The sequence below is a fragment of the Parasteatoda tepidariorum genome, chromosome 3 (assembly GCF_043381705.1).
Source record: "Parasteatoda tepidariorum isolate YZ-2023 chromosome 3, CAS_Ptep_4.0, whole genome shotgun sequence".
In the NCBI taxonomy this organism is placed as follows: Eukaryota; Metazoa; Arthropoda; class Arachnida; order Araneae; family Theridiidae; genus Parasteatoda; species Parasteatoda tepidariorum.
The window spans coordinates 43840131-43853886 of NC_092206.1; the positions used below are offsets into that span (position 1 = coordinate 43840131).

The 13756-nt window shown below is 25.1% G+C and overlaps 1 protein-coding gene across 1 annotated transcript in view; it reads left to right on the top strand.

The window, feature by feature from the left end:
• The window catches only part of LOC107448451 (band 4.1-like protein 4), a gene marked incomplete in the record, with an annotated part of 159261 nt that extends 146124 nt beyond the window's left edge, over positions 1–13137 (top strand). Inside the window, 9 exon segments of the mRNA XM_043050719.2 lie at positions 444–509; positions 1965–2030; positions 2180–2248; positions 2329–2397; positions 4257–4466; positions 6249–6339; positions 7821–7915; positions 8663–8774; positions 11428–13137. Coding sequence (XP_042906653.1) covers positions 444–509; positions 1965–2030; positions 2180–2248; positions 2329–2397; positions 4257–4466; positions 6249–6339; positions 7821–7915; positions 8663–8774; positions 11428–11544 — 895 coding nt within the window.
• Between the last annotated feature and the right edge of the window lie 619 nt (positions 13138–13756).

Genomic DNA, 13756 nt, shown 5'->3' on the forward strand with positions numbered 1-13756 from the left:
TGAGGTATTTGAATTCTGGATTAGAAACAGATTTAGAATCCTAGTTCCAAAAACTTTTCCTCTGCTATTTTAAAAGTACCTCAGGCCATTGGTAAAAATTTTTCGTTTGAGAATTTTTTAACACAATCCATAAAAAGATATCACAATAAAAAATTCAATTTTAAATTTCAAAATTATGACAAATATTTCACATTTTATTCACTTATTTTTTTGTTATTAATGAGGTATTTGAATTCTGGATTAGAAACAGATTTAGAATCCTAGTTCCAAAAACTTTTCCTCTGCTATTTTAAAAGTACCTCAGGCCATTGGTAAAAATTTTTCGTTTGAGAATTTTTTAACACAATCCATAAAAAGATATCACAATAAAAAATTCAATTTTAAATTTCAAAATTATGACAAATATTTCACATTTTATTCATTTATTTTTTGTTGTTAATTAGGTATTTGAATTCTGGATTGGAAACAGAATCAGAATCCAACTATCATCAACGAAGAAGACACAGAAGGTAATATATTAAGAATAGTTCAAACATATTTGATTGCAATAAATTTTTATTTTTATTTTTAGCATTTTCTAAGTTAGTATATTAGTTAGTTCATGTTCATATCAACTTTGAAAATTAAACAAGCTGCAAAAATAGCTTAATCAACAATTAAAATTTTGTATATTTAAAAAAAAAAAAAGAAATTTTTTTGATTAAACTTTAATAGTTATTAATGCGATATAATATTTCTCAGAAGAATATTATGTTCTAATACTTATTTAATTACATATCATAAATTACAATGTATATATAGTTGCATTGAATTAATTACATACAAATTACAAATCTTATTTTTAGCATAATTTTACGAACATTTGTCATGTATTTTTATTGTATATTTTTATTTTGTCATTTTTTTAGTGTATAGCAGCGTAATTTGTACTGTGACACGCTCAACACCAGTCTCTCAATATGTATAATGTGCAAAAACAAAAAACAATCGATTACGCTGAATAACTTTTGATCTAATGATCGGATCTATATGTTTTAGGACTCAATCATTTTGGTTCGATGGTGTTACTTCAAATATGTTAATTAGTTAGACGATATTTTAAGTTACAAAATCAGACACAAAAATGCATTTTTTCTTAATAAACACGCTTCCCCCCCCCCCGGGCGNCACTCTCCCCCCCCCCCGGGCGTGGATATCTGACCCCCAAAATATAGTTGCTATCTGGTAAATATGGTTCCAATACGAAAACTGTCCAAAAATTTAGACCTCTTATGTTGATTTTATTTTTTAATTTTACATAGATCGCCACATTTTGAAGACTTTTTAAGCGAATTGAAAACATTTTGCACCTAATTATAAAATTCGTTTGTCCAAAGATAATTCCAATCAAAAAAATAACTTTTAGTAAATATTTTTATATTATTTTATTTAATAACAGTCAAAAAAATTTTGAACTGTAAGGTATAAAATTTTCTGCATAATTTTAAAGAATTTTACATGCCAAATACAAAATTTGAGTGTAATCGATAAAATAGTTTCCGAGTAACGGAATTTAGAAAAAAGTTGTGTTTATTCAGAAAAAACTAGTTTTTGTACTTGATTTCGTAACTTAAAATGTCGTCTGCACTAATTATTTAGCATAGAGGTCACTCCCTTTGAACTGAAGATTGAGTCCTAGAACATGAAGATCTGATCATTAGATTAAAAGTTATTCAGGAGTGTCCGTTTCTTTTCTTTCTTTTTTTTAGCATTTTACATATATAAAGTGAATTAGAACTCACAACATTAGAAACAATACTTTCAGTAGTCAAAAGCAATTAAATTATCAATATTAAGTGCATCACATGTGATCAAAAGATCAGAATTAAATAATTTACATTATAGATCAGTCTCAAACTAAATTAAATTTAGAATAATTAAGGCACAGTAAAATTAACATTTCCCATTCTTTTTCTAAATTTTAGACATCGATCGAGGTCTCCAGACAGCAAATCTTCTATTATACCTCAAGAAGTGAAACAATATATTGAGTAAGAATAATATTATTAACTACATAGTGTATTATAAATTTTTCAAATAAGCTAAAATTCTGCTAATTTAAGAACTACTCTAAAACATTTTTCACAAGTATTATTGAAATTAATCCTAAAACTAATTTATTTTTATATTATAAATTTAGCTACAACTTGATTGATCCAAGCACTTTAACAGAAGAAGAAAAGAAAGACATAAAGTATACAAAAGTTCAGTAAGTATTTTCTATTTTATTAAAAACATTTACTGTTGTGTAAATAATTTATGTGGACTTAATATTGATAATAATTTCAGAGCTGATAGCCGACTTTTCAAAATGAGGTATTCATCCAGCCAAGGTCAACTTTCGAAAAATCATTCAAGGTAAGCAAAGTATTAGTAAAATTGTGATAAAATACTAAAATTTAATCATGAATATTGACTAAAATAAGAATAATAACTACATTTACTAAGAGATTTTTAAAAAAAAATTCCCCTACTATACAGTGAAGGGAATTAAATTATTTTAAAATTTATTCATTTAAAACATTTTCATAATTTATTGATTTTTTTTTGGAGAAAAAAATTTAAAAAAGTTTTATAATGCAACATAATTTTTTTATTTGTTTCAGTATTTTTTTTAACATTCCCAAGATTTACATGAATATCAAATAATATAAATAGGTCGATAAGAGTTATAAATAGATTATAGAATTTAAATATATATGAATAGATATTTAAAATTATAATACTCATACTTCATTTTAAGACATTGCATGTATGTGCCAGCTGAATCCTATCATTACTATTGAAAAATGATTATGATATATAATTGCTATTAAAAAGTGATGATAGTAAAAATGAATAAATCATTCTAAACTGAAATAAGGAATCTAAATTTTCTTTTTATTATTTTTTTAATATTTTCTTTACACTAAGTGTTTTGTTCAAGTAATAGATTCAGTTCTTTGACAAATTAATTTAGCTTTTTAAATATAAAAATGTAACTATTTTAAACTCATTTGCAAAATTTTCTACTGTAAACAACAACTTTTCTGTAAGTAAACTCTCATTTTACAAAAAATAAAGGATTTATTTGGCATATAATAATATAAAAAACTTGTTATCAGCATCAAGTATAGCTATCAAAGCTCTTAAAAGCTAATCACTTCAGAAAAATATACTCATTACAATACATTATTTTTGGATATAATAATTACTTTGCATAAACAAGATCAATTTTTAAAGCAAAAAAACAGAATGCAAGCAAAAATTTTAAAATTCAAATAAAGATACCTTGTTGATGACTTCATATTAAATCTACAAAGAAATTTTTTTCATTAATTTTGGTTCTGTGCTAATTAATAGTTGTCATTCGAATGAAAAATTGAAGAAGAAAGAATTCTAATGTCATTTAGCATATTTAAAACAAATATAATACAAGTTACACTAAAATTTTATGTAGGCAAAATTAAAATCAAATTATATATACGATGTGTTTTAATTTTGATCAGCCCTAATTAAAAGTCTTGATAGTTCAAATACCACTCTTCTAAAAATTCTTTGTTTTGTTTATAAATGGATAAGATAACATTATGAATGTAAACAATAATAGATGAATAAAGATGTTAGGAACTCATATTTAAAATAGAGACCCACTTTTAACAAAAAGGGAACCAAGAAATGCGAAATTTTCAGTTTAGCAGAATCACTGTTGTGAGATAGGTTTAACATGAAATAATGAAAAAAAAAGTAATTTCAGCAAGTAGTGACGACACCATACTTGTTTAATTTTTATTTGTAACAAATAGTCAATGTACATCTTCCTTTAACTGTTACTTCACTATTTCTTTAAAAAAATTATTTTAAAATTTAGTGTTGTATATGGTTTTGACACATATAATTTGAAAATGATAACTCCAGTCATAAATTTTGAAAAAAAAAAAATACTCAGTATTAGTTTTCAAAAGTTATTAATAACATTCAAAAGTATGTCTTTTAAATTTGTAATTAATTCCATTACAAATTCCTGACTCCATAGTGACAACCATCACTTTCCATTTATTTTTATTTTCTCGCAATAAATAAATAAAAAAGTACACTTCATTTCAAACTCATTTCCCCCCTCTTTTGTGGAAAATTGTTTTATAGACAAAAAACAGATGCCCTTTTTATCTTTTACTGTTTTACTTATGTTCTTTTTCTTAAAGCTTTATTCTAATGGCATTTTATTGTCTATTTAGATCTTTTAATAGCAATTTACATAAATCACAGTCTTTAGAAGATCCAGGTCCCCCACCACCCTACACATCTGAACAAACTACTTTTTTGTCACAAAGTCAAAGATTAGTGGACATAGAAGAGAAGAATGAGAATCAACCTGAGTTGGTGCATGTCCCAAAAGAACTTTCTCACAATTTAAACCACATAAAAACTAACAGTTTTAAAGAAAAGTAAGAATACTACTATTAGTTTATTTTTTTTCTCTGACAACAGAAGGTGATGATTAAACTGTAGTTGGATTTCTGCTAACCGTATGTTATTAAATTTCATTAAAAACGTTTCAAATCACAAATGGTAAAATTTTTATTAAATCCTACAGGGTGTATCAAAATAAGTGTCCCTAAAGTAAAGGTAACAGAAAAGAAAAATATTACAAAATATGTTTTTATTAATTTATACAGCTTTGTGCTACAATTGACTAATTTATTTTATGAAAGCTCAAATTGTTTCCCATTTTCATTTATCACTTTATGCAAGCGATTCAAAATCTCCTGGCACTATCTGCTTCTTCTGGAACTTAATGAAACGTTCTTTTTCGACAGTTAGTTCTCTTATACTCTCAGTCTTTGAGAGCATATAGCCTTGGATAAAGTAATCAAATGGATTTAAATCTGGTGAAGAAATTCTACTGAACTGATGAAATCAGACAAATTTCTTCTGAATCATGTTTGGGCCTTTTTTGATTTATGGGTGGGCACTGAGTCTTTTTGAAAGCAATATGATTATCCTCTAAATAGATCAGAAACAGAATCAATCGTTTCACATCAATCATAAGTGAAAGCTATTCTTTTTGGGAAATCATACCATCACAATTGATGCATTTCGTAATCCATGCACAGCCAACTTATCTTTGGGAACGTAGTCGAAAGTGACATTTGGCTCTTTTTAATTATAGCTTGCGTTTGTGCATTGGTATAACCATGAATTCGTTGTTTTTGTATGGTTTAAAATAAACTTAAGGAATTAATGTAAAAAAAAAGGTGAGTATAAAGTAAAATTATTGAACACCTATTCTGGTACACCTAAGCATTTTGGTATAACAATGGTACACATTCTTCAGTTGGATAAATGGCAGGGACAATAAAATATAATATATTTAATCCGTCAGAGGTTATGTCACACTAAAGAGATACATATAAAGTTAAAGGTAAAACATTAAATTGATAGAAATTTTTAAAAATTATGATTTGCAAATATTTGAAAAATATAGTACGACAGCTAGATCATTAACTATAGAATTTTTGTTTTTTTTTAATTATGTAGAAACTCTGCCAAAAATCCAGGTCACTGTATGAAACACATTCATGAATGATGATCCATCAGATTCAAGCATCTCTGTTTTACCATCCCTTTCATTTATTCTATTGATGAACTTGTACCATTATGACACTGAAACGTGTATAGGTTTTAATAAAAATTTTAACATTTGTGATTTTAAATGAAATTTAATATCGCAAAAAACTACTCTCGCAATTTCAGAAGTTATAGTTTGTTTATTATAACAGTAAAAATTTTTTTGAATGAAGCAATAGAAAAATTTAAATATCGTTAATTTTCAACTTATTTTTAAATTGAAAATAAAGGTTTGAATTAGTGAAAATAATCAAAGAACTAAAGTATTTTATTTATAATTAAAGATGAGAATATAAAGTTTTGTTTACTGCTTTCAATTATAAAGCAGAAAACAAAGCAAATTTCCTTGATTTACTCAGCATTTTTTAAAAGGAATTTTAATTTGGTAAACATAAGACTTCAAATAAACAAAACGTCTTTAAAAATGGTATTTTCAAAACATTATTATGTTACTTTTATTGTATAGTGTAAAAACAATTATTTATTAACTTTTAATTAATCAAATGAAATTGAAACAAATTTTATGCATAATTTTTTTTTGTTCTTAGGTAAAATGCACTTATAAACTATATTTATCATAAAAAAATTTTTTTTTTCAGATACAAAAATGAATTTCTGCAGAATAATTTAAGTCAAAAGCAAACAAAAGATTGGGGGACTAATAAGTCTTCTCCCTTAAACAGATCTCAGGTAAGTGTACTTAGTACAGTTAATGAATATAAATTCTTAACAAGGCATAAATAAGAAATAGTATTTACAATTCTACATTAATATTTGATTTTGATCCCATTTAAAAACTTTTCTTTTCAAATTATTTGTAATATCTAACTATATATAAAAGTCTAATGATGGTGTCCCAGTTTTCTATTCTTGTCAGAAAATTTTTATTGGCTGGAAAATAAGGTAGAATAAAGTTTTGTGTTTTCGACATAAAATTGATAAAAATCTTATAGTTATTGTTTCCCTGTAAAACATTATTTTTAGATCACAAATTTAATGTTTATTTTCTTATTGAACTCTGAAATTAATGTGTTGATTTTGAATATTTTCTAAATTAAGAGTTTAAAACTAAAAGAGTTACTTCTTTATTATAACCATAATTTTAAATAACCTAATTATTAGTACAATATATGTTATAACAATATACTTTAAATATTGTTTTGAAAAAAATGATTACTAAGGAAAATTATTTATGTTCACTAATACATCTTAATAGAATTATAAGAGAAATAGAATCATATGATTACTATTTATTAATAATATCATACTACTTACTAATCAAATTTGACTTATTGCAAAAAAAGCACCAGGGGCTCGTGAGCATAAAAGTAATTAAAAAAATTAATGAAGTGAATAAATAACACAGGTTTAAAAATCTTTACATACTTTTAACAATCTGTTTAAGAAATTAAACAAAATTTCTTTAAAAATTTTTTTTTTTTATATTTACAAAATATTCCATTTAACCGGCACCCTTTTATTTATATTAATTTGTAGTATCTCTAAATTAGATGTGAAGTTGAAATGTTTAAAATACATTGCCCATTTATAACTACATTTTGACCCACATAGTTTTAATCAGAAAGATTGATTACATAGAAATGCATGCATACACATTTTCTCAATTGCATCAGCCATAAAGGGTTAAAATACAAATCATATTTTAAGATACTAATCAGGCAGTAGCATATTCATAGAGAATGTATAAAAATATAATGTATTGCTGAATCAAGTGACCCTCTAAACAATGTTTTACTTAAGATTTAAATTTATACATTTCTTGATAACTTCCAAAAAATATATATTTACCAAAAAGAAGTCCATAAAATCTTACTAAAAACCCATTTTTGTAGCCTGGATAAATTTCGTTCTCTGTAACAAAAGGCTAAAATAAATCAAATTTTCCAATAAAGGAATAGGTAAAGGGTTTCTGCTCAGAAGACTAAAGCAAAAAACAACTTGAATAAAGCAGAAAAATTCATTTGTGCTTTATTGATGTTTTATAATTAAATAAAAAAATTATAACAAAGGCTTTATATGTTCTTACAATAATCTTTTTACTCAAGTTGCAGCTTTTTATAAATATATTATCATGATGAACTTACAAGCTTTAATGAAATAATTATTGCCTTATGCATGACTAAATTTGTTTATTTATATTGGAATTTCAGCAGCAAGTTTTTGATTCTAACATGAATGGGAGAATACCAGATGGTCAAGGAAATATCAATAACACAACACCAAATCACATGTCTAAAAACATCAGGTAAGAAGCAAAAACAACAGTATCAATTTAGATAAATCAAATTTTGTCCCACTTTTAAAACACTTGTTTTTCACGAGTACATTAATGTGTTATTATTGTGTACAGTTTATATGATAGATTAATGGAATCTTTAAATTTAAAATTTTTTAAACAGAGAATTTAGATAACGATTTTTTTTTGTTAAAAATCACTAAAATTAACTAATCAAAATTTTTGCTTTACTTTCAATATTTTTGAAACCCTGCTTTAAAATTATTTGAATTTTAAAGCAGAAATTTATTACAAATGAATTTTATTACGAATTTAAATTATATATTGGTATGAGAGTGTATTAACTAATTGATTCTAGTAACTTTTTTTTGTTGTTGCTATTTTGAGTCCTTTAGTATTGATAAAATTATACATTAGGCTGTTAAAACAAAGTAATAAGTAATTCTGGTTTAAGCAAAGTAACTCTGTAATTAAAAATGGTTTATTATTCTTTTGCAATAAAATTAGCTTTCATTACACTTAAATAGAGAAAATTATACTGTGATTAGTTTGCCACTTGCAAAAGTAGTATACTGTTCCAAAAAATGTCCTGATTTTTTTGAAAAATGTTCTGATTTTTTTTCCTTTTAATCACTATGAAGCCTGTAGTAAAGAGAAAAGAAAAACGTTATATTGTTTAAAAATTGTGTTAATTTTATTTTTAATTTGTAAAATTATTATTTATTATATTTTTATTTATTATTATATTATTTTCAGGCTTGTGAACGGTCATTTTTTCCCAACTTCGCAAAAATCACTAGTGACAATGCCTACGATGACACATAGAGTTACATTTCAAAATGATAATTTAACAAAACAGTATCCAAAGGTAAATATTTATAAGTATTAAAACAAATTACCTTCATAAAATTTAATTCCAATGTAGAATTTTTTTTAAATATTTGACTGAAAAAAAAAATTAACCTTAGTTACATTTTGAATACCTATCATATGTGCTGACATCTCAATCCAATTAATATTAAATATCATTAATGTTATCATTTATAAATCATTAATTACTTAAACTTAAATATCTTCTAAGAAGCCTCCATCCAAATTGCAGTACAATCTGTATTTGGTAAATGAAAGGTAATCAAAAGCTTTACAATGAAAATTACAATGAAAATTAGTAGCATAACATGTAAGTTCTTGAAACCGATAGGATACAACGTTATAGATTTAAAAAAAAATTTTAAATAGTATTTTTTTCAGAAACTTGCTTTTTATGGTCTTAAAAAAGTGTCTGCGATTTAGTGAATGAGCCATTCATTTCTTAAATTTAAATAGCTTTAGTTCCAGATAGTACAATCTGCATTTGGTAAATTAAGGGTAATCCAAAGCTTTGTACTTAGAAAACTAAAGGGTCAAATATAAAAGATATTACTCAGCCTAGCATGTTCATGAAGATGTTAAATTGCAATTCAATGGATTTTAATGTATTTTTTTCAGAAACTTGTTTCTTATGTCTTTTAAAACATTTGTCAGCTATTTGGTGTATTTTGATCGATTAATTTTCTAGTAACAATGCTCCAAATATCCCCTGTTATTTTTTTTAATCATCCTGATTCCTGAGCTATTTCCACATCAAGCAAATTAATTTTTAAAATCACCTTCGTTTTGTGGAATTTGGAATACATACAAACTGAAACATGGAATAGAAAGTGTGGTCTAATTAAAAATAAGTTTATGTGAATAGTTATTTTAGTTACTCAATTTCAAAAATGTTGGCGCAACTAAAGATTAGGGAATCTTTTTAACAGTTCAAGATTTTGGCCTCAAACTTCATGTAAGGCAATTGTTGTTACAGTAGCGATAATAATAACTAGCTGCCTTGGGTGTACGGCTTAGTCACCCTTCAAAATTATCTTGTACAACATATGAACTTTAATGGTAACCAAGCCGAATACACAGTACATATTGAGACGAAATTAGGTGTGGTTGGAAGTTGTGTATGGTATAATTGACTATTTGAAGATTGTGATGAAAACAGAATAATGAAAATGACAGAAAACAGAAAAATGAAAATGACAGTTGAAGAAGAAAACTGGATTGGAAGATAATGAAAATAATACGTTTATTTAATACTTGTAGAGCTTGAGATACAAATTATTATTATATCTTTAATTAGACTTTCTAAGTTAAATAATAAATTTCGCATAATAATATTAATAAAGACAGGCCATGGGAGACAAATCCCCCATGACCTGTATAATCAAAAGCCAAATTAAAAAGTCATTGAATTGTTCCCAACAGACAGTTAGAATTATGAGAAGAGATGCATGGTTGGTAATTTATTGAAATGAATTTATAAAATTTATTGAATTACACAGCCAAAAATAAAGCCAACCTCCCATAAACAATATTAGGTTTCAAAATACTTTGATGATCACAAATCGCCAACAAGACTGTGAGAATAAGTATAACCATGTAACTGAAACATATCTGAGGTAAGAAATTTAAGAATAAAGAGTTATAAATAGATTTTTGTTTGTGATTAGGCGCTGCAGTGAATTAATGAGTCTACATTAGTATTGACATAGAAAGTTAGCCGTTACATTAATTGATAAGAAACGAATAAAATATTTTATGTTTGCTTTAAATAAAAATTAACTAATTGATTTAATTTACTTATAATTTGATTAAGAATGACTAAAAAAATAATTTTAAGAAATTAAAGAAATTTTCAAAGCTAGAAAATTTGTAATGCCCATTGTGGCATAACAGTACAATTGTATTTAAATATTCTAATTCTTCAAAACCCCTCTTCCAATCCTTACAGCTTAATTAGCTTTAAACAATATATAACTGTTGGCCACAGCTTTGCTTCTGCAGAAATGGATTTTAATTTTAACTATTTTCAAGAAATAATTGTGATATAGTCAAATTTCTTCGAAGTTTTATAATAATTTAAAATACGTCTGGCAGTGTCATTAAATCACACAAACTACCGTAAGTATGAGTTTAAGATATTTCAGCATAGTGGGCTGCAGAAGTATGAAAATTGTCGTGAGATAAGATAGAAAACTCATCCCACTGCACCATTACCTGCTGTACTATTTCCTCATGCACTTCTCGAGTCTGAGTGTCTTATAATTCATATATATGCTACTGCTCGAAAAAGGCCGTCACCAATAATTGGCAATATGCGGCACCATAGCATGGCCTATTTTGAAAATTTCTACAATTCTTTTAGAAAGGTTCAAAAATAAATCTAATTAATTAATTCGTAACTAAGTTTTTATTTCTAGAAAAATAAAACATTATTCAAAATAAATACTTCACATATAACTAACTATTCAACACAACTTAAATTATTACTTAAGACAACCTAACATAATAAATAATAACTATAATGTAGCCAATAAGTAGAGAAATACCAGAGTTATCGTGAAATCTTCCAGAATTTTTCTTATGAAATTACAGAGTTTATTTTGACAAATATATAAATAAACTTCTGTAATAATTTTTAAATTTCATTTCAGACTTTAACACCTTCCCAATCTTGGACTCCATATTCTCCAAGACCAAATGGTGAAGTTCCAAAGTCAAATGAAGTACAACCTTCTCCAAGCAATCATGAAATGAGTACAGAGTTATAATTACAATTACAAAACTAGTGCCAAATATTTGATCCTCAATGTTTATCTTTGCTTTTTATTGATAAACCAAAGTCTGTGCTAGATCTGAACATTGTAACGTTGTAGTAAATTTGTCTAAAATGGTTTTTTAGATTTATTTGCATTATGAAAATATTTAGTGTTTATTTGTATATATCATATTATTGGAAGAATTTAATATATGTTTTGAATATTACAATACAAATATTCTTAGTGTTTAGAAATAAAAACACTGTACATATGTAAATTAGAAGGGGAAAAAATCAATTAAAACTTAAAGCATACTATATGCTTTTGGTAAAAACTTGCAAATAATTTATTTAACATGTAGTGCTTGAATAGCTGCCAGTTTATGTGTGTTAATTATAATCATTGCAAATGTTAACAACATCACATAAATGTGTAAAAATTCTATCAAACATTTTACATGCAGAATAAACTGATTTCATGCACCATAAATAATGATTATATACATATTTCTCACAAATTATTATTATAAAGCAACAAGTTCTAAATTTCACAAGACATAGAATTTTCACCTAGTAATTTTTCAAAGCTGTGAAGAAAAGTTGTTTTTAAATAAAATGTAAAATTTCTTCATTAATAAACTTATTTATAATGAAGAATGCTGATTGTGTAAACAGAAATTCATTGCTAACATTATGAAAGTATCAGATTCTGCCATAGTCAAAAGTTTTGTATATCAAAAAAAAAAAATAAATAAATAAATAATGAATATCTTTCAATTGTAGGAAAATAAATTTTAAAATTAAAATATTTTGTTAGAGAAGGATAAATTGATAAAAAAAAATGCATATATAAAATCCATCCTAGTAAATTATCGATGATAAATTTTTACCAAATGGTAATTATTTATCTCACTTAAATTATTTTTCCTACAATTCTTAAATTAAGAATTAAGTTGAATGATACACCACTTAATTAAGATTAATTTGAGTTGCAATCAAAACTAATAACAGTTTTCATTATTCTAAATTTTAACTAGTGGAATTTTAAATAAGCATAGTTTAGGAATAAAATGACAATAAAATCCAATGTAGAGTTGTTAAATAAAAATACAGGAACTCCTTCTATAAAGCAAGGATATAAACTACGCTTTTAGGGGAAATACCTGAAGACAGAAAATTATTTTATTATGTAGATATACTTGATGCATTACATCTGTTTCTCTGCAGTATTTCATATGGATATTTGTATCAATTTTATATCACTTTAAGCCAAACTTTGCATTTAGTATCTTTTCATAATATTCAACATAGAACTACCTAGATGTGAACTTTTCTCAGTAACAAAACAAATTTTCTTTAAACATACTTGATGTTAGAATTATAGCAGTGTTAATGTCGTTTTTATTGAAAACATACACAAACGATTTTTGTAAAACATTTATTCATTAATACCTCATTTTATAATAACTTTGTAACAATTATTTTGAATATTTTGATAAAATGGTTTATATGGAATTAAGTTATTTTGTAAAAATATTTATATATGTTTTTCTTACTTTTGTAATGCCACATTTTGTATATATAATAAAAGTTCAACACAATCTAACGTATGTGTGGATGTACTTCTTGTTCAAAGTTTGATAAAATACAGCATAGTCATTTTTAATAAATAAAAACTACCTATTTTTAGAATAAAAAAATCAGTATGTGGGAGTGGGTTGAAATTTGTAATCAAATAAGTAAAAACTGCAAATCTAAATCAAAAGCGTGCAACTAATAACAGCAATATAAGTATGTTTTTTTTTCACTAAAAAAATAGGATAATTGGTAATCCACCATCTATGACAAAATATGCAACTATAAAATTTTTATAAATACTTTCAGATCTTTAAAATATGCTGAAAATAATGTGTACATTAAAGGATCATTTTATTATTCTAATAATATAAATTAATTAAAATTTTGTGTTTTAAGTTATTTTAGGTAAATAAATAAAACAAAATCGAAGCACAAAAGCCTTCGTTGAAACCATGCTTAGAATTGAGAAATAATTTAAATAATTTTTTTTAGTCTTTAAACTCTGAAAATGAATATTTTAAAAATTGCATAACTACCCTGTTTCTATTTATAAATATTCCAAATTAAACAGCAAAATAATATTTTAATCAGTAAAAACTTAGCTAAAACATTAATACTTATTAAAAATATAAAACTTTAAAAAAAAA